The sequence below is a fragment of the Sorex fumeus genome, unplaced genomic scaffold (assembly GCF_029834395.1).
Source record: "Sorex fumeus unplaced genomic scaffold, SorFum_2.1 ptg000006l, whole genome shotgun sequence".
Lineage (NCBI taxonomy): Eukaryota > Metazoa > Chordata > Mammalia > Eulipotyphla > Soricidae > Sorex > Sorex fumeus.
In genome coordinates this window covers 40195577-40216701 of record NW_026606063.1, presented here as the reverse complement: position 1 = coordinate 40216701, position 21125 = coordinate 40195577, and the positions used below count along the sequence as shown (strand labels likewise).

The 21125-nt window shown below is 52.4% G+C and overlaps 1 protein-coding gene across 1 annotated transcript; it reads left to right on the top strand.

Moving 5' to 3' along the window:
* Positions 1–9227: 9227 nt before the first annotated feature.
* Positions 9228–20577, top strand: NAGK (N-acetylglucosamine kinase). Its single transcript, XM_056125481.1, has 10 exons — positions 9228–9288; positions 11405–11489; positions 11635–11733; positions 13075–13216; positions 14171–14281; positions 15400–15512; positions 17273–17360; positions 18514–18611; positions 19452–19530; positions 20350–20577. The coding sequence occupies exons 1-10, from the start codon at positions 9260–9262 to the stop codon at positions 20538–20540; spliced, it is 1035 nt and encodes a 344-aa protein (XP_055981456.1). The 5' UTR covers positions 9228–9259; the 3' UTR covers positions 20541–20577.
* The last annotated feature ends 548 nt before the right edge of the window (positions 20578–21125 follow it).

The following is a 21125-nucleotide window of genomic DNA, read 5'->3' as shown; positions in this document are numbered from 1 at the left end:
TTGGGGAGAGGCGGATGCAGGGTCACTGGCCAGGAGTCTCTGAAGCCTTCCCAAAGCCCAGTCTTGGTAGCTGCACTTGGCAATGTCTCCCAGGCAAGAGAGTTTGGAGCTGGAAGAGTGTGGTCTAGGCCTCCCTGCAGCGTGTCAGCCATCCCTTGCCACCATCTGCAGCCTTTGGCGGCTGGATGTGGCTTCAAGGCCAGTTCCAGGCCTGGCCTGGTGGTGGAACTTCCCTTGTGTCCCGTCACTCTCTGGATACGGTGGGAGGGTAGAGGGGAGTGTGTCCACCGGGGCGTGGTTCCAGGCTCCAACGCAAGCAGCAGAGGCCTCAGGGTGCTGCAAAGTGGGGCTAGATTTGGACACAGGTCAGCAGTACCCCTCAGAGCTGAGCAAGCATGTTTTTTGCTACAGGCTGTCTCAGTCGCTGGCTCACGTTGTGTTGCCTTTCTTCTTCATTGTTTCCCACACCTTAAGCAGTGGGTGGCAGCTCCCAGTCTGCATTGGCCCTGTCCCCAGCCTGCCACCTCCGGAGAGATTCAGCAGCAGCCAAGTCCATCATTTAGGCCAAGGTCTCCTTCTAGAAGGGTCTCCCAGTTCACATTCTAACAGGCAACTTTTGGTGCTCTCTGGAACCCTTTGTCCTTTTCCCAGAGCAAGATCACAGTTTTTTTCTTCCTTTCTTCCTCCCTCCCTCCCTTCCTCCCTCCCTCCTTCCCTCCTTCCCTGTCCCCTTCCTCCCTCCCTTCCTTCCTTCCTTCCTTCCTTCCTTCCTTCCTTCCTTCCTTCCCCCCCCACCGCCCTTTGGGCTTTTTGGGCCACAACCAGAAATGCTCGGAGGTTACTTCTGGCTCTACACAGGAATTACTGCTGGTGGTGCTTGGGGGACCATATGGGATGCTGGGGATCAAACCTGGGTTGACTGCATGCAAGGCAAACACCCGACCCACTGTACTACTGCTCTGGCCCTTCTTCTTATTATTTTTATGTAAAATTCCATTTTATTTTCTCCTAGAGGAATTTGTCTTCAATTCTTCAGGTCTTTAGCTGCTTTCCATGGTTTTGGTGGAGGTCTTAGGGCAGCACCCGCAGGTCTGAATCTCGGGGGCCGGGGGGTGGGTGCTTGGTCCTTGCAGGCTTCACAAGGACAAGTCTGTAGTACCTTGCTGTGAATGCACAACTCGCATAGGAGTATAACCACGTTCAGTTTGGGAAGCACAGGGGCTTCCTTTGGAAATGTCCCTCACAGCTGCTGCCTCTATGATGTTTCTAATGACAAACTTCTTCTTATGCTTTGATTTGGTTTGAGGATCACACCTGGAGGTGCCCAGAGGTTACTCCTTGCTCTGCACTCAGGACTCACTCCTGGCGGGCTCGGGGGACCAAATGGGGTGCCAGGGATTGAAGCTAAATGACAAACTTCTTAATAGCCCTGTCCCAGGGCACAGACTGGGCAGCTGGTGCAGGGAATCAGCTGCAGGTGGCTGTGACCCTTTCTGGTTTGCCCACTGTTTCTTCTTTTTTGGTCATCTTGGATGTGCAGAGAGAGCAGCGGGTGGCCCTTGCCTGTCTCTCCCACTGAACAGAAGTGCCTTGAAGGCAGGCTGTGGCTTCTTCAGCCCCAGACTCTCAGCACACACAAGTGGACACAGTAAGAATAGACCCAACGCACAAGGTGCACGAGGACAAGTGTGTTCATGCCCACTGATATGTGAGTCCTCAGGAGCAACACGCAAAATCTCAGGAGCACTCATCCCCACACATGTACATACCTGTACTCCACACATGCACATACCTGACCTCACACATGTACAGATATCAACCCCACACATGCACAATCCTGACTCCCCACCTGTACACATCTGACCCCACACATGCATATATCCAACTGCACACATGCACACACATCCACCCCATACATTACACACGTCCACCCCACACATGCACACACCTGACCCCACACATGAACACACATCCACCTCACACATGTATACACATCCACCCCACACATGTGCACACATCAACCCCGCACATGCACACATTTTCACTCCATGCATGTACACACCTTTATTCCTTGCATGTACACACCTGACCCTAACATGCACATGCCCACACCCGAGTTAGTGGGCAGAGGCATGCATGTCACAGGTCTCCCTTGTCCTGTTCTCCAGAGCCCTGGGGGAAGTGTTGTCACCCTGTCCCCCTATGCAGGCAGCCTCCAGCCAGACTCCACTCAGCCCTCTTGGTGCTAACTCAGCCTGACATGCCGCGTACACATGGCATTTCCCATGGAGGCCGAGAGCGGCCGCCGCTGTCGTGGTGGTTGTTCATTGGCTCTGTGCTGGGCCTTGGGTCACCGCTCGGTCAGCCATGCCTGATACCCTCTTCCCACTTGTCTCAGGAAAGGCAGTGCTGTCCACTCTGCTTAGACCTCAGCTGCCACTGAACCGTACATGCCTGGCCATGTGGGACCTTGTGGCGAGGCCCATAAGTTTCTCTCATGCCCCCCCCCACTCTGGGGAGAGAGCAGAGAGAACTCAGCAAATAGGACTGGACTTGGGGGTGGGGGTCACCCAGGCATGTGGGGAGATAATGAGGGTCTAAGGAAGGACCCAGCCCAAATATCTATGCATGGTTCCTTCCACTGGCAAGGCTGCAGGGGACCAGTCTCTCTTGGTCCATCTTTGCTATTCCTAAGGATTCCTCTCTCGCTCTCTCTTCACTTCCTCCCTCTTTCCCGCCACTCTACCCTTCCCCTGCCTTGTACACAGTGATGCTCAGGGGCTTCTCCCAGCTCTGGGCTTGGGGTCTGTCCTGACCCTATTGTACTGGAGAGCAAACCCAGCACACTGTGTGCAAAGCATGTGCTCCAACCTGTCAATCCATCTCTTCAACCCATTTGGTTTTCTCTGACAGTGCACCTACCCAAACTGCAGTATCCTGTGTGTGTGTGTGTGTGTGTGTGTGTGTGTGTGTGTGCCTGCATGTGTGTGTGTGTGGGGGGGGGGGGGTTGGGGGGACGAGTAGTGTCCTAGAATGGTAAAGAAAAGAAATACCACTAACCAGAATGTTCTAATTCATCTTTACTTGGTCTAAGCCTGGCCCTGTTATGAGCTAGCTCCCAGCTTCCATGGTTGGCAGTAGATTCTTTCCAAGTAGAAGCAGTGAGGTGCCTGAGAGATGGTACAGGGGTTAATGCACTTGCCTTGCATCCTGATGACCTGATTCAATATCCAGTCCTACATATGGTTTTCCAAGTATTCCCAGGGGACACTCTTGAGCACAGAGGTAGGACTAGTCTGCCCAAAAGCTTCTGAGTATAGCCCCTGAACCAAAAATCAACCAACCAACCAACCAACCAACCAACCAACCAAAAACACAGAGTAGGAGGCATGGCCCCAGAGTAGTACCATCATATCCCACTTCTGAAACCTCAGGCTTCAGGGGAAGTGGCTTTTCTTCAATCAGGATCCTGTCTTCTCAGTGGGCCCCTTTAGGTCTTGGAGACCAGCTTTTCCCCTTCCTCAGAGCCTGGCAGGATCCAGGGGCTCCCTCCCATGCCCTTCAGGTGACTGCTGCAGGGAAGGGAGTGGCTGACACCCACAGAGCCAGACAGTTTTCTAAGGCTTTTGGAGGAGCTCCACATGGCTGTGGGAGCGGGGAGGGGGCAGTGGGGTGCAAAGCATATGGTGTAGTCCTTTGAGCCATCCCCCCACATTCCCAGTCCAGGTCTACATACAATTTCAAAGGTCTTATTCCTGGGCTGGAGTGATAGCACAGTGGGTAGGGCATTTGCCTTGCACGCAGCCGACCTGGGTTCAATTCCTCCGTCCCTCTCAGAGAGCCCGGCAAACTACTGAGAGTATGCTGCTCACCCGGCAGAGCCTGGCAAGCTCCCCGTGGCATATTCGATATGCCAAAACCAGTAACAAGTCTCACAAAGGAGACATTACTGGCACCTGCTTGAGCAAATCGATGAACAAACAGAGGACAGTGCTACAATGCTACCATTCCAGGACACCCCCGCCCCCTCTACCCAGGGACTCGCAGTTTGGGGCTGGGACTCCTCTCACCTTCCATCCAAACCTCTCCCCCTCATCCCCTCCCCCCAGCCCTCTCCTTCAAGTGAGAGATGTCAACTGCGCCCTTGAGCCCTCTTCTGGAGACTTGACTAGTAGAGTCAGTTGTCTGCACCTGCTTCTGTACTCTGTCCTCTCTACTGGCCCTCTGGGCTGTTCCTGGGACAGCCCCACTCCCCACTGTCTTATGGCGACCTGCTTCCCCACCTCCTAGCTTGGTTAAGGCAGCCTCCCACTCTTCTCCCTTCCATCACAATTATCCAAGTCCAGCCTGGTCTACCACGGGGGAGATCAGCGTGACTGTCCTCTCCCCAGAGATACACACTTGAATCCCTTCCCGTCACTTATTTCTGCTCTGCCCTGCCTCCAGATCACTTCCACTTCTCACGGTTTGCCTGGGCCATTGCTCCAGCCTTTAAATATCTTTCACTTCCTGGTGCTTCCTTCCCACTTAGCCTGCCAGATTCATGATTCTTAAGCACCGCACTGAGGCCACCCCAGTGCTGGCTGCTTCCCGCTGCTGACACCACAGGGACGGATGCTTTGGAGCCCCCCGACCACTTGTCCAACTCCTGCTTTCCCATTTTACAATTTCACTTCTAGTTTCTGTCTCCCAACCTTGAGTTTGCTTGTATTTTTGCTCTGAGTTTAGCCAACAGCAGTGAGTGATTTACTGCCTGCCACGGTCAGGACACCCTCTGCTTTCTGGCTTATAAACATTCTCGGAACTATTTATGATCCACCTATCATATGTTTAGTTCTAAGGTTACTTTGGAAATATGGTTTAGTAAAAGCAGATGAGGCTGTGCTTTCATGAACAAGGGTTCTGTTTAAAACATTAAAACCAAAGTCCTCTGCCCCCACAAATCTGAGAGGGTTTTCACCAGTCTCCTTAGCTACTTAGCCCCTTCCTATACACCGATCCCCCCAATACAGCTTCCCTACAGTCCAGAGGTAGAGAAGAATGAGACTTTTCCCTCCTTTTTTTTAAATTGTAATTTATTTTTGTTAAATTTTCAAATATTGGGGCTGGAGTGATAACACAGCGGTAGGGCGTTTGCCTTGCTTGCAGCCAGCTCGGCCAAGCTGGGTTCTATTCCTCCGCCCCTTTCGGAGAGCCTGGCAAGCTACCGAGAGTATTCAATATGCCAAACACAGTAACAAGAAGTCTCACAATGGAGATGTTACTGGGCCCGCTCAAGCAAATCGATGAGCAACGGGAGGACAGGATAGGACAGGACAGTTCAAAAATTGAATCTCCACGAATCACAAAGTTACAAAGATACTTATGATTGAGTTTCAGGTATATATAGTTCCCACAGCAATCCCTCTGATGCCCACTACCTTCTATCAATGGCCCCAGTTTCCCCTCTGACCTCCCAGCCTCTTCTGTGGCAGGCACTTTTCCCCTTGCCCATTGTCCTAGTGTTCTGTTCCCTAACTTAACCCCCTCGGCCCTGCCCCAGTGCCAAGTTTCCTCCTGAAGACTTCCCTGCTTAGAGGAGTGTTTTTCAACCTCATGAGCCTCAAAAGAGCTGCTGTTGGAATTTTGCAAGCCCACACAAAAGGGTATTAAGCTTTCATAAAGTTAAAGATTAACATTTCTCTCTGTCACAACATTTTATTTCCTTCTCCACAGTGACTACACATATCCGGAATAAGCAACATCAACTATTTGTGTGAGCCTTGACTAATTACTTAGACCTTACACCCAGTACTTTGTAATAAATGGTTAGAAACCTGTAATTCTCATAGAGCAGCTGGATGGTAAAAGGAAGATAAAGAAACATAAAAGAGTATTATAAAAGACAGGAGAGATAATATAGGAATTAGAGTTATGGTGCTTGCCTTGCATAACGGCTGACCCAAGTTAGAATCCTGGCACCACTTATGGCCCCTCAAACATTGCCAGGAGTGATCCCCAAGCATTGTCAAGGGTAGGTTCGCCCTCCACTCCCTACCCCATAAAGAGTGTAATAGAACTATGAAAACCTGTCTAATGTGTCTCAGGTTCCTACAAGTCTTTAACCCACCCTTTCTCAAACTGTTCTTTCCTAGTCTATTTCTCTACAAAACGCCTTCTCCAGATGATGCAGACATGAAAGTTACTTTGAGGACCAGAATCCGCTGCCTTCCAACCTGCAGGCTTGTTGCCACAAACTCTCTCCACTCCCAACTTGCACCCTTCTGGCATCGTTGAACTGGACCTTCAGGCTTCCAATACCATATTGATGGTCATCACACAGTTCTATCACTTTCTTTCTGATGCTATCATGCAGAGAATTCTCTTTCAGTGATTCTTGGAGGTGAGAGTGTTTCAGTACCCTATGTAGGCAAGAAACAAGGTACATATTACTCTAGTTTACATCTCTTTTAAAAAAAAACAGTATATATTTTGGGGCAACAAGCAAGTGTATGGGTTGGTGAAAGAATGACTTATTGGCATTAAGAAGAATTTATTAGGGGACTGGAGCGATAGCACAGTGGGTAGGGCGTTTGCCTTGCATGCAGCTGACCCAGGTTCGATTCCCAGAATCCCATATGGTCCCCTGAGCACTGCCAGGAGTAACTCCTGAGTGCAGAGCCAGGAGTAACTCCTGTGCATTGCTGGGTGTGACCCAAAAAGCAAAACAAAACAAAACAAAAAAAATGTATTAGGAAGGGTAGAGCTACAGTGGGCTAGAGCGATAGCACAGCGGGTAGGGCATTTGCCTTGCACGCAGCTAACATGGCCGACCCGAGTTTGATTCCTCAGCCCCTCTCGGGAGTATCTCGCCCGCACGGCAGAGCCTGGCAAGCTAGCCGTGACGTATTCGATATGCCAAACACAAGTAACAACAAATCTCACAATGGAGACGTTACTGGGCCCGCTCGAGCAAATCGATGAACAACGGGAGGACAGTGACAGAGCTACAGTACAGCAAGTAGGGTGCTTGTCTTGCATGCAGCTGAGCTAGGTTCGATCCCCAGCATCCTGTGTGGTCCCCTGAGCACTGCCAGGAGTAGTTCCTAAGTGCAGAGCCAGCAGTAATCCCTAAGCATCATCAAGTGTGGCCCAAATCCCCCCCTAAAAGAAGAAAAAAAATTTATTAGGGACATTGGACACTTGAAAAGAGGGGCAAACAAGCCTTTACACCTGAACAGAAAATTTCTGAGAAAAGACCAAGCCTTGCGTTTTATCTGGGCTTATCTATCCTCTCTTGCCTGTGAGGTGGGGGCTGTCCATGTGACTGTCCCGGGAGTCCGGCCTGGGGTCAAAGCCTGACAGACTGGCTTTGTTAGAAATCCTGCTGATGTGCGGTTCTCTTTAGGACCTGTTTGTATTCTGTTGATAAGAAATCTGCTCAAGTGGAAGAGCACATATTTGTTCTTTAAAAAAAAAAAAAAAGAAAATATGCCCAAGGGACTAGAGAGATAGATGCTTGCATGGCATGCAGAGACCTTAGTCCTATCCCTGGTACTACACAGGATTTCCAGAGCACTGCCAGGAGTGATCCCAGACCACTGCTAGGTTTGGCCCAACACCCGCCTAGTCCTTTTAAAAACTTTCTGCTCAGCATCTGGGCCTCATCTCTGGGAACAGAATTCTGCTGAGACCTCTTGTAGTACCATGCACAGGGGTTTGTGGCCCCACCGTGAATCCCTGAAATCTATTGGGACTTCTGAATTTGTGTTTGAGAGCAAGTAATTTGTTGAACAGTGGCATTTATTTTTTATTTAAAAATTCTTATTCTATTAAAGCACCATGACTTACAAAGTTTTGATAGTTGAGTTTTAGACACAGAACATTCTGGCCCCAATCCTTCCAGAGGTCTCAAGTTCCCTGATTGCCTCTGCAGCCTCCAGTCTGCTATCTTGACAGGCACATTATAAAGTTTGGATCTTATAGTGGTTTATTTTCTGGGTAGGGGAGTGGGGCACACCTGTCGTTGCTCGAGGGTTATTCCTGACTCTGTGCTAAGAGATCATTCCTGGAGGTGCTGAGGGACCATATAGGATGCCAGGGATCAAACCCAGGTTGGCTACATGCAAGGCAGGTTTCCTACCAATCGTACTATATCACTCCTGCCACTACAGTGGCATTTTAAAACTATCACTCCTTAGCCTCCTGATTGCCCTCCAATACCCATCTGTATAGGTCAAGCATTGACACTGAACATCAGCAGACTGCTTCGTATCAGGGAACAAAGTGCCTATAGCAGGAGTTTTCTCTAAAAACAGTGGCTACGGGGAGAGGAAAGGGAGCCCTAGGCCGGCCTGAAGCCTGCCCTCTGAAAGATCAGTCCCTGGGCTGCTGTTAACCAGAGACAGGTCAAAAACAGCTGGGCACTCCAGGGGCCCGAGACTTTGGGCACGTTTGTCCCCAGAACTATGACGAATCTTCCAAGTCTGCAGGTGCTTGACTCCCAGGTCTGGCCAGTCCTCCCCCCTTGTCTTCGGGCATTTCCAAAAGCCTAAGGAAGAGAATTGACTGGAGAACAACTCAGCTCCAGTAACCCAAATCCGCTAGTTCGCCTCGCTGCCAAGGTGCTAAAAAAAACATGGGAATTTGTCGTCGCGCACGCGTGACACTTGCTATCACCGGGAAGCTCTTGGGCTGAACACTGCAGTCATTCATAAATGACAAATGACATAGAAATATTAGTTTGGTTTTCAGGCCTCCAACGGTGCTGGGGGGAGGGGGTCACTAGACCCCTTCTACCAGAGGTGCTTGCGAGGTCACGCGAGACCGGAAGCTCCGGGGCCCGCGACGGCCCGGCCCCGCGCCCCAGGTCCCAGGCCCCGCGTCGCGGCGCGCGTTTCCGACAGCGCCGACGTGGCTCGTCGGGAGCGCGCAGGCGCCCGGGCGCGGTGACCGTCAGACCGGTGCGGTCCGAATGCTTCTTCCCGGCCTCTCTGCTTGGCATCCGCTGTCCGTGTCCGAAAGCAGGGTCCGGCTAGCTAGGTGCGGGGAAGCGGGAAGTGTTGCATCGGGGTAGGGGTCGCGGGTGGACGCGGGGAAAGCCGGTTCGCCACCTCGGGGCGGGGCGTGCCCGGGAACTGGCGGCGGGGGAGGTCTGCGCGTGCGCGCTAGAAGTCCCGCCCCCGGCGAGCGGCTGCTCACGTGATGAAGGGGCGGGGCCGACAGCTCCCGGGCCGGGCGGGTCGGGAAGTGCTGGACCTGCGGCGACGCCCGCTGCAGCATGACCGAGTTCTACGGAGGCGTCGAGGGGTGAGTGCGGCCGGGTGGAGAGAGTCCCCGAGGGGCGGCTTGGCCCGATGGCGCGGTCAGAGGAAGGTGCCATCCGGCTCGCGCTGCAGTCATTTTATTTTGCACTGCGGGGCTTGCATAGCAGGAGTAGGGGGGGCGTGTGTGCCCCGCGGGTGGCCTCGCGCCGCGGCCACTTTGCATTACGGGGCTTGCACAGGGAGTGGTTTGTGTGTGTGTGTGTGTGTGTGTGTGTGTGTGTGTGTGTGTGCGCGCGCGCGCGCGCGCAGCAGGCCACTTTGCACTGCGGGGCTTGCATAGGGGGTGTGGGGGGGAGGGTCTGTCCCGCAGGTGGCCCTTAGTGCGGGGGCTTTTGCCTTCCAGGATTTCCGAGCTTGTCACACCCCAAGGGGAGGTCTTTGTAGTTCACTGTGAAGACACACATCTACACCTCATACAAGGAAAAGAAGTCCCTTTCTCTCCTATTTTCCATCGTTCTGATCGTTTTGCCGAACGTGTGTCATGAGTAGGGATGCCGGGCGCAGCGGGAACTTGGAGCAAGATCTTTTCCTGAGGAGTTCTGGGAGCTGGGTGCTGCAGGCTGACTGGTCATCTCTCTCCACATACCCCCTTTCCCCACCCTCCCACTCCCGCTCCCCTCTGCACTTGAGGCTCCGGAGCCTGCTGTCTACCTAGTTTTTCTCACGTTTTAACCTGCTCAGAAGCCTGTGTACTGGACTTCTTTCTTACAACTACGTACTACTGCATGGCTGCGGGGCAAGACCTTTGCACTATGGTTTTCACTGACTTATATGTGTGAAGTTAGAGAATGAAGGATCCCGTTGCCTAGTCTCATTCGGTGACTACATGGTGTGCATCTGAGTGTGCCTGGTCATCGTAGTGGATGGCTGTGGCCTCCACCTGACCACTTACTTTGGAATTTGAGATCTGATTCACTTCTTTGGCAGCCACATCCCAGGTGTGGGTTCTTGGTTATTGCCACTCCCACCTCGTGCATGGAACTCCAGAAACTTCTTTGTCTTCTTTGACTTTGGTCCCTTGGTATCCTTGAAAGTACTGATCAATAAAGACGCATACGCCCATAGCCCAGCAGACCTCCCTCCTAGCTAGCATTTACCCCCTAGTAAGCACTGGAACTCTTAGTTCCTTAAGAAGATTTATATATTCTCCCTGCCCAGTGTGTGACAGGATCCCCGTGGGTGCTTGATGTTGAAAGGCAGTTTTAGTCTAAAGAAGCAGGGGTATGCCATTCTCTCTCTCTCTCTCTCTCTCTCTCTCTCTCTCTCTCTCTCTCTCTCTCCTCCCCTTCTTCTCTCCCCTTCTCTTTCTTGCTTTTTGGGCCACATCTGGTGATGGTCAGGGTTTACTCCCGGCTCCGCACAAAGAAATTACTTCTGACGGTGCTCCAGAGACCATGTGTATTGCTGGGAATCAAACCCACATCTGTTGCATGCAAGGCAAGTTCCCTATCCAATTTACTATCACTCAGGCTTAGCTATGCCATTCTCTTTAGCTGTACTTGCTGCGTGTTGCCTCTTCCAGGCTCTGGTTGCATGAGGATGGGTGACTGATTTGACCCAATGGGGTTCATAATCTGTTGAACCCCCAACTGAAATCCCATTTGTAATACCTGAATCCTTACTAGCTATGGGGCTGAGCTTAAGGCACTGTGGGAGTGGATCAAGAGGTTTCAAGAACTCTAAGTAGCATCTTACATGATCCCCAGAGGAAGCTAAGCAAAAATTGTGTTTCAGGGGCTGGAGACATAGTACGGTAGGGCGCTTGTCTTGCACACCAGCCAATTTGGGTTCGATCCCTAGCAAACCATATAATCTCCTGAGCACCACCAGGAGTGATTCCTGAATGCAGAGCCAGGAGTAAGGACTGAGCATCCCTGGATGTGGACCAAAAACAAAATAAAAACCAAACAAGAATTTTGGTTTACTCCAACAGCATATATGGCAAACACCAAGCCACAGGACTGGGCTTGGTAACGGGCATTGGGTTTGCCCAAGCTATCTCTGTTCTGGTTTCTTCCCGTGACCAGGACTGGGCAGGGGTTCTGGTACACGGGCAGGATTTCTTGAGTGGGGCCAATTGTCCCCTTTGTGTTCCGTAGTGGGGGCACACAGTCCAAGGTACTTTTACTCTCGGAGAATGGACAAATCCTGGCAGAGGCGGATGGACTCGGCACAAACCATTGGGTAATGGCTGTTTTTTTTGGGGGGGGGCAGTGGACTTGGTTGTGGTTTAATTCTTTAACTCCAGTGGGGTGGTGGCTGGGTTTGTGGTGGGAGAACACAGGACCTACAGACCTTTGTAACTCCTCCTCCCTTTGACTGAGGCCAGTTGATCGGGGTGGACAAGTGTGTGGAGAGGATCAACGACATGGTGAGCAAGGCCAAAGAGAAAGCAGGGGTGGATCCTTTGGTACCGCTACAGAGCTTGGTGAGTCTCGGGCAGATCCTGGGGATGATGCTACGTCACTTCCCACAAGAGTGGGAGGGCTGCCAGGAGTCTTCTCGGCCTAGAAACTCATGTCTGCTCAGCCTTCTGTGAAGCTGCAGTTACCTGGGAGTCACAAGGGTGACAGGACCTCGGAGCTTTTTTCAAACTGACACCTCGGTTTGAATTCCAGCTTTCTTACCACTAGATACCAGGGATGTGTGGGGCAACTTGTCCTCCCAAACTCAATATCAGAGTTTTAGGTAGAAGAACAGTACTAGACACCAGGGAGTCCAAACACACAAAAAGTCCCAGTTTTCTCACTTATTATCTGTGGAACCCTCAGCACACCACTTCCTGGGCCTCTGTTTCCTCATTTGGAAATTACAGCCAACAGCGGCTGCCCCCACAGCGGTCAGGAAAGTGAAATGACATGATCTACACGAGATCTATTAGCACAGAGCCCTGACCCCAAGGTGCTCATGGAAGGTCAGCCCTCACTGTTCAATCCTGTCTCCCAAGGGGCTGTAGCTCTGGTTACTCCCTGACCATATGTGCTGTTTTTTTTTGTTGTTTTTTTTGCTTTTCTTTTTGCTTTTTGGGTCACACCCAGCGATGCTCAGGGGTTACTCCTGGTTCTGCACTCAGGAATTACTCCTGGCGGTGCTCAGGGGACCATGTGGGATGCTGGGAATAGAACCCAGGTCGGCCGCGTGCAAGGCAAGCGCCCCACCTGCTGTCCTGCTGTGCTATCTCACTCCAGCCCCCATATATGCTGTTTTATTGTTGCTGTTTTCCTTTTTTTTTTTTTTTTTTGGTTTTTGGGTCACACTCCGCATTGCACAGGGGTTCCTCCTGGCTCTGCACTCAGGTCCCTGGTGGTGTTCAAGGGACCATATGGGATTCTGGGGATCGAACCTGGGTCTGCTGTGTGCAAGACAAAACGCCCTACCTGCCGTGCTATTGCTGCAGCCTCTGTTTTCCTTTTATAAAAGTTTTTTTTTTTTAATTTTATTTACTCTTCCCTAGATGATGTTCTGAGATCTTCTGTGGGCACAGCCCATCCAGACTCATTTCTCCATCTCTCCTCTCTTTGCTCCTCTGCCTGGATTTCCGCTAAGGGCACCACGTCCTCCTAAGCTCCAAATCTCGGCTTGTCAAATTGTTGGGCTCCCCATCTGACCTTTCCCAGCTCAGGTGTTACAGCCACGGCCCTTGGAGGAGTCTGTGTGCCGTGGAAGGCAGCTGTGCCCACCTGGCAGAGACCAATGGTGGGCGGGGAGGGGGCTGGGAAGGGAGCGAGTCTGGGGCTCTGCTGACTGGCTCCCTTCCCTGGTGGCCTAGGGCCTGTCCTTGAGTGGTGGGGAGCAGCAAGAGGCAGTGAGGATACTAACCCAGGCGCTGAAGGACAGATTTCCCTCCCTGAGTAAAAGCTACTTCGTGACGAGTGACGCCGCCGGCTCCATTGCCACAGCCACGCCCGACGGTGAGGAAGTGGAGGGAGGGGTGAGGCTGAGAACCTGTCTTCTGAGGTACAGCTGGCAGATTTTGTCTGTGAGGCAAATAAACAAAGTCATATCAGCACCGCCCCCCCCCCCCCATCTACATTTATTATCTACAGCTCCTGCCAGAGCAAGGGTGGGACAGGAAGGGATAGGGGGTATCTTGGTGGGAGTCCAGGTGTGGAGTCAGTCACACCTGGACTCCTGGTCCAGAGAGATAGTACAGGGGTTAAGGCACTTGCCTTGTACAAACTTCAAATGATTGCTTTGACTTTACACATAATATTGCAGAGTAGAATATATGAGTGGAAATTTGGTGGAAAGACCCTCTGGCCCACGATCCCCTGCATGACATGTGGACCCCCAAGCACTGCCAGGAGTAATTTCTAGAGCATGGAGCCAGGAATCAGCCCTAGGCACGGCTGGGTACAGCTCCCCCAAACTAAAAAACCAACTGGGTTCCTGGGGATCAGGTGCCCCTGCGGCCATGCGGTGATGGAGGCTGTCCTGGGGGTCCCGAGAAGCGAGCAGAGAGAGCTCTGGGAGCATGTGGGAAGTCCTGGGTGGCGTGGGATGGGCACTTGGGCTTCAGTGACCTCACTGCTGCTTGTACTCGCTTGGGGAAGTTACCGGCCCTCATAGTTCCTCGTGGACCATGTGGGGCCGATGGAACCCGTGAGAGGGATCAGAGTCAGCTTAGTCCCTGGTGCAGGGGGTAAATGCAGTGAATCGAGCACTGGTAGCAGGTACGGCCCTCCGGGGCAGGCCTGGGCCTGCTTGGCTTTTCCTTGAGGCCGAACCTTCCCTGCAGGCCGAACGTGGGGTGGGAGATGGGGGGATGCCGGCTGGGCCTGGTGGAGGTTCGAATCTCTCCTCAGTTGGGAATGTGCACTCCAGGCCTGGCCCAGGCCACTGAGCTTCCGACGCCCTTTCTGCAGGTGGCATCGTGCTCATCTCTGGGACCGGCTCCAGCTGCCGGCTGGTCAACCCCGACGGCTCCGAGAGTGGCTGCGGCGGCTGGGGCCACATGATGGGGGACGAGGGCTCAGGTGAGCAGCTGAGGGACTGGATGAGAGATCTTGTCCCGTGGGGCTGGAGTGCTAGCACAGCGGGTAGGGCTTTTGCCTTGCCTGCGGCCAACCTGGGTTCGATTCCCAGAATCCCATATGGTCCCCCAAGCACCGCCAAGAGTAATTCCTGAGTGCATGAGCCAGGATTAATGCCTGTGCAACACCGGGTGTGACCCAAAAAGCACTGTAGCACTGTCCTCCGGTCGTTCATCGATTTGCTTGAGCAGGCACCAGTAGTGTCTCCATTGTGAGACTTGTTGGCATATCGCCTGTTTACTGTGTTTGGCATATCGAATACGCCACAGGGAGCTTGCCAAGCTCTGCTGTGCAGGGGGGATACTCTCAGTACCTTGCCGGGCTCTCTGAGACCCAAAAAGCAAAAAAAAAAAAAAAGAAAAGAAGAGAGAGAGAGAGAGAGAGAGAGAGAGATCTGGGCCCTTCCCTTTCTGTAGCTCCCTGTGTCACACCCCCCCCTCCGCTTTGTGCACTCATGGGCCCCTTGGGGTCCCCTTGAGACAGCTGCTGACAGAGATCTGAGCAAGGGCCCTGGCAGCTCTGAGGGAGACAGCATCAGGCTGTTGTTGGCCTTTGATGTCTCGGGGGAGGGGTTGATGCCGAAGGTTAAAGCCTCCACTTCCTGGAGAGGTCGTTCTGTGTGCGGGTGGGAGAGGGAGACTGAGGCTCCCCAGCCGTCCCCTCTGTGGGGTCCGCGTCCAACATGCAGTGTGACCCCGGGAGTGTGTGGCACCTGATTTTGTTGTCTTTATGTTTTAGATGGGCATTGATGTGACAGTCTTACCTGTTCTGCTCCCCATCCAATCTTCCTTATCTAGTCACCTGCAGTTTAATTTGTTATAGGAACCCACACCCAGTGGGGCTGGGCCCCCGGGCTCCCTTTGGGGCCTCATTTAGCCCAGCCTGTACTCTGTCATGTGAGCAGTATGCCCAGATACCGTGTGGGGAGAGCCTGTGGCTGGGAACCAGGAAACTTTTTTCGCCAAGCAGGTCTCAGTGTCCTCCCCTGACAGCTTGGGGAGAAGCCCCCTACTCCCCACCCCCGCCAACCCCTCATCTTCCTCTGCCCCCACCCCCCATAGCCTACTGGATCGCACACCAGGCCGTGAAGACTGTGTTCGACTCCATCGACAACTTGGAGGCGACTCCTTATGACATTCACTACGTCAAACAGGCCATGTTCGCCTATTTCCAGGTACTCACCCCCGCTGCCACCCGACCCAGGAAGCATGTTCGCTGGGGATACGGCACTGGGAACCCACGCAGGTGCAGGGGAGGGACTGAGAGAGGAGGAAAGTTGGGGCGAAGCCAGCACTGGAGGTGTGGGAGTCCAATGGAGACAGCACTCAGAGGGCAGCCGGGCCCTGCTGGCAGGAGCAGGAGGGCCACATTCTTGGCAGGAACAAGAAGTACAGGATGAGGTCAGAGCACTGCACGCAGACACAAGCTAGCTAGCACAGGAACTTGCAAGGTGTGCCAGACAGTGAGCTCCCCCTCTGCTGAAGAGGGGTCAGGAGGAAAGCTGGCTGGGGCAGGGCAGGGGGCCAGGAAGGCAGCGTAATGGGCTGGAGCACCTGCTTTGCATGCTAAGGCCCAGAGTTTGAGCCCTGGGAACCACATGGTGGACCACCTCGAGCACTGCCAGGTGTGACCCCTGCACATCATTGGGTGTGACTCAAAAAAGGTGAGTGGGTGAGTCTGCAGAGGGGGTGGACCCCAGAATCTACTTTCCCTTCACCTAGGCGCACTAGGGAGCCACCTGGAAAACAGCTCCCTAAGTCAAACCAGAGGGAAATGTGGGGAGAAGGCAAAGAAAGGTGGGAGACATTGAGTGAGGGTCCCTGAGTGAGCCACTTTTGGCCTGGGCCAAGGAAGGAGATTGGAAATGCTGGCAGTTAAGAATTTGCATTCTCAAGGTTGATGACAAAGGAGAAACTGGCCTGAACCACAGGGAGGATAGGGAGGGACCAGGAAGAGAAATCACTTGCTGTAGCAGCTTCCTTCTGTCAGGAGTGCAGTTAAACCAGATTGACTCAGCCTGTGGGTTCACACTGCACTGATATGCCCACCGCTTCCTCCTTCTTCAGCCCTGGCCTTCATACAGAGTTGTTGCAGGGATGAAGTGAGAATGTCTCAGAATGTAACAAGGTGATGGTCTTGCACTTGACTGTGGCTTAACACAAATTGCAGCCCCAGCTCCATGTGTTAAATCGTGATTTTAGTGCTCACATTTTTTTTTTTTGCTCCATCTCTACTTTTTTTTTCCTTTTTGGGTCACACCCGGCGATGCCTAAGAGTTACTCCTGGCTTTGAACTCAGGAATTACTCCTGGCGGGTGCTCGGGGGACCATATGGGATGCTGGGAATTGAACCCGGGTTGGCTGCATGCAAGGTAAACACCCTACCTGCTGTACTATCGCTCCAACCCCACCATCTCTACTTTTAGTCATGTTCTGGGGAAATCACTGGTTCCTCCAGACCTAGGAGTTACAGGTATATAAATTTTGGAGGCGTGGAAGAAGGTCAAATTCATTTGGAAGAGACAAATCAATTTCCTGGGTTAAGGGCTTTTCAGAGCCTTCAGTTTGCTGGTGTGCCCTGTGCCTCATTTAAGAGAGAAATGCAATGTGCAATGGACCTCAGGTCACTTTGATCCAAGAAAGCTTTACAAAAGCACCCTGAGGAACTATAGACCACACTTCGGCGAGCCCACACCTGTGCTCTGTGCTGTGTCCAAGCTAATCTGTAAGAGATAGTCGCATTTGTATTAGGGAGAACAAATACAATTTCTCAAGTGAAGAATCCCAAATCCTTGCCCCCTCTGGGGTGCACACTCATAGGCGAATAAATGTTCTCCAGTTATTCAGGGATGTCAGGAAGGCCAGCGAGGGTGGGCGGGCTCAGGATTTCCCTTTGCTTCCGATAACCATCGCGTTCCCTGTCGCTGTCTCTTAGGTGCCTGATCGCCTGGGAATCCTCACTCACTTGTACAGGGACTTTGATAAAAGCAGGTTCGCTGGGTTTTGCCAGAAAATTGCAGAAGGTAATGGGGGTAGGGCAGGCTTTATCTGACTTTGTTCCCCAAAGCCTTCTTAATGGGGTGGGGGTGGGGTTGGGGAAGGGTGCAGTGTAGAACTCTCAGAGTCAGTTTCCTTCGATCAAGTGACTGTAGTTCGCTGCCATCAGGGGCCATGGTCCTGGTGGACACTGGACAGTGGAACTGGACACGCAGGCTGTAATGCTTGACGCCCTCTGTTTTCCTTGACAACTGACCTGGCACTTTTAGGCGAGTTGTCCTGTGGGCCAATTTGAAACTTTCTAGTATTTCTTTTTTTTTTTTAGTTTTTTATTTTATTTTTATTTATTTATTTATCTTTTAATTTTTATTAGTGAAACACCATGAGGTACAGTTGTAGACTTACAAATTTTTCTGCTCTAGTTTTTCTAAAACCAGTGATACATAGAGCATCTTGGAGAGGTTAAGAATATTTAGCTGGGCATCAGGAGAAAGAGTCCTTCTAGAGCTTGTCAGGGGTGTGTGTGTGTGTGTGTGTAGATGTGCTCACTTGCTTCTACTCTATGTAGGGATGTGTGTGTGTATGGATGTACCAACCAACAGCAGACTACTGATTGTATGTGTGTATGTAGGAGATGTACTCACTTGCTTTAGCTCTATGTAGGGAAGTGTGTGTATGAATGTGTCAACCAACGGCAGACTACTGATTTTGTGTGTGTGTGTGTGTGTGTGTAGGAGATGTGCTCACTTGCTTCAACTCTGTGTAGGGATGTGTATGTATGCATGTGTCAACCAACAGCAGACTATTGAGTGTGTGTGTGTGTGTGTGTGGACGGCAGGAACACAGACTAAAGTACTTGGAGCCCCAGAACTGAGGATCTGAGCACAGACTGAATACAGACAGACTCATCCATACCAGGTGCAGGGCGCTACTCTAATGGGTGCTGCCTTTCTCAGGCACCTGAAATCACCCTCCTTACAGGATGTCCCTCGGAGGGTGGAAGTCCCTGGTCCACGGGGGGCAGTTAGGATGGAGAGGACACTTTGGATGCCACCTCAGCAAGGTGCCATGGGTGGGGGATTCTGACTTCAAGTATCTGCTTGCTTTGTTCTTGCTGGTCTGCCTCATTCACGAGGACTGGTGGTTCCCGGGTCCTCATCAGCTCTCTTCCCTATTCAGGTGCTGAGCAGGGAGATGCCCTCTCCCGCTGCATCTTCTGGAAGGCTGGGCAGATGCTGGGCAAACACATTGTGGCCGTGTTGCCCGAGATTGACCCGGTGAGTAGGAGGTGAAGGCCGGCAGCCGTGGGGTTCTTGTCGGGATGGAACTGTCCCACCCAGCTGTCGACTGGATGCTTAAATAAATGAACATAGGCACGAGAATCATTCCATACCAAGGCTGTCACATAAAGTTCTCTGAGGTCAGCTCAAAGGAATCCAACACACACTTTCCGTGCGGTTCAGTCCCCAGGCCCCCAAGGTCGCCCGAGCACCCAGTTGAGAGCACTGTCAGGTGTGTCCCAAAAACAAGAAAAAAAAGTTCTTTGGTGCAGTGCCTCTCCTCTCCGATGGGCCCTTTGTCTTTGTTATTGGGTTCTGTGTTCAGGATCACTCCTGGCTGTGCATGGGAACCATTAGTGGTGCTGGGACTCAAATCAGGGTCCACCACATGCAAGCAGGCACCTCAATCCCTGTGCTCTCTCTCCAACCCCTGACTCTTTGGTTCAGTGTTGGACACTGATGTCCCGTACGTCACAGGCATGTTTCTGTTCATTTCCCTCCATTCTTGCTTATTCTTTTGTATTGTTGCTTAACCCTTTTCCCTCTTCTCTACTTTGTGAATCTAATCTGTCTTCCTCCTTTTGTTCTTGAGCCCACCTTCTAGTTCTTCACTAGAGGAGAGTAACTAGGATAAGGTGAGCTGCTCTTAAGAAGTGATCCACTTTGGACCGGGCTGAGAGCTCAATGGGCTGAGCATCTCCTTTGCATGTGGGAGGCCCAGGTTTGATCTGCTGCACTGTATGGTCCCCTGAGCACCACTGGGAGCAACCCTCAAGCACCAGCAGGCCACTGGGTGAGGCTTGCTTGCCCCAATATCCATCTCTGCTCTCTGCCCAGGTCTTATTCCAAGGAGAGCTGGGCCTCCCCATCCTGTGTGTGGGCTCCGTGTGGAAAAGTTGGGAGTTGCTGAAGGAAGGTAAGTAGGGGAGGAAAGGATGGGCATGGACAGGGATGTGCCCTCAGTGAGGGGCTGGAGCGATAGCACAGCAGGTAGGGCGTTTGTCTTGCACGCGGCTGACCTGGGTTTAATTCCCAGTATCCTATATGGTCCCGCGAGCACTGCCAGGAGTAATTCCTGAGTGCTCAGCCAGGAGTAACCCCTGTGCATTGCCGGGTGTGACCCAAAAAGAAAAAAAACAACACCACTGTGCCAGGGACTTCTTTACACTGTCCCAGTGAGACTCTCTGAACCCATCAGCGACATGTTCTTCCTCAGGGATCAGGGGAGAAGGCTCAAAGAGTGGGCTCCATGCGGGAACCCTTGGCACCCAAGGTCCGTCAGCACCACTGATGGCAGAAACAAAAACACACCACCACACCTTGTTCTTTTCCAAAGAATTTATGAAATGAGCATCATTTAAAAAGAGATTAAAGGTAGATGACTTTAAAACCAGGAGTTTGTGACTAGTGTGTGACAAACATCCCTGTCAGCACAGCCAGAACCACGTGCCACCACTTCCTGGCAGCCTCATTGTGGGGGGCATGTTCTCTCTTAGGCACTGCAGAAACCCCCTCAGCACCCCAGGGTCCCAGCATTGGGTGCTGGGGAGCTGCTGACTCGAGGACCCCACAACCATTCCTGGGCTCGTGTCTGCTGGGGAGTTGGCCTGTGTGTCCCTCCAGGAGCACACAGCAGTGACTCAATGACTCCCTCCCTCTGTGCCCCCCTCCCCTCCCCCCACCGTCAGCTGCTGCTCCCCCTCTCACTTGTGCCCTCTGCGTTCTTTCCCTCCAGGTTTCCTGTCAGCGCTGATGCAGGGCAGAGAGAGCCAGGCCCAGAATTCCTTCTCTAGCTTTACACTGATGAAGCTATGCCACTCATCTGCCCTGGGCAGCGCCAGTCTCGGTGCCAAGCACATCGGGCACCGCCTCCCCCTGGACTACAAGGTCAATGCCACTGCCTTCTACTCTTACACTTTCTCCTAGGGGCTGGCCCTGGCCCCCCTGCCCACTCCCTCCAAGTCTTCAGGGGGGTTGAAAACAGAAGGAAATAAACGCACTTTATCCACTCCCCTGTTGGGTCATGTTCTCAGCTGCTGGCTGGTATCCCAGAGGGTTCAGGATTGGCTTCAGTCGGAGGTTTGAAGTGTCTCCTAGGTGTTTGGCCCGTGGCCTGCGGTGTGCTGGAGAGTGGCTCGTCTTGCCTGCTCCCTAAGGTGTATAATATGCTCTGTAGCAGCTGGCTTGTGAGGAAGTGGATCAGGGTCTCTGTGTGTGGCTCCACTTCCTGTGAAACTGAGTTTTCTCTATATAGGCCAGCACCAGGAAGAATTTCAGGCAGACCATACTATCTCCATGGCCCCAGTAGGATGTAGGGGCAGGATGCATTCTAGCCGGGGTGAAGTTTGTTTTGGGGCCACACTCAGAAATGCTCAGGTCTTACTTCTAGAGGGGCTTTGGGGACTATATAGGATACTGGGGACAGAACCTGAGTCCTGAGTCAACTGCATGCAAGGCGAATGCCTTGCCCCCCCTCCCTCCCCCACTGTACTATGACTCTGGGCCCCTGGG

Bases quoted from the DNA above. Each gene is read 5' to 3' on its own strand.
- NAGK (XM_056125481.1), top strand. From the start codon at position 9,260: ATGACCGAGTTCTACGGAGGCGTCGAGGG. The intron at 11,490-11,634 runs GTAATGGCTGTT...GACTGAGGCCAG, and splicing joins GACTCGGCACAAACCATTGG to TTGATCGGGGTGGACAAGTG. The intron at 15,513-17,272 runs GTACTCACCCCC...GCTGTCTCTTAG, and splicing joins CCATGTTCGCCTATTTCCAG to GTGCCTGATCGCCTGGGAAT.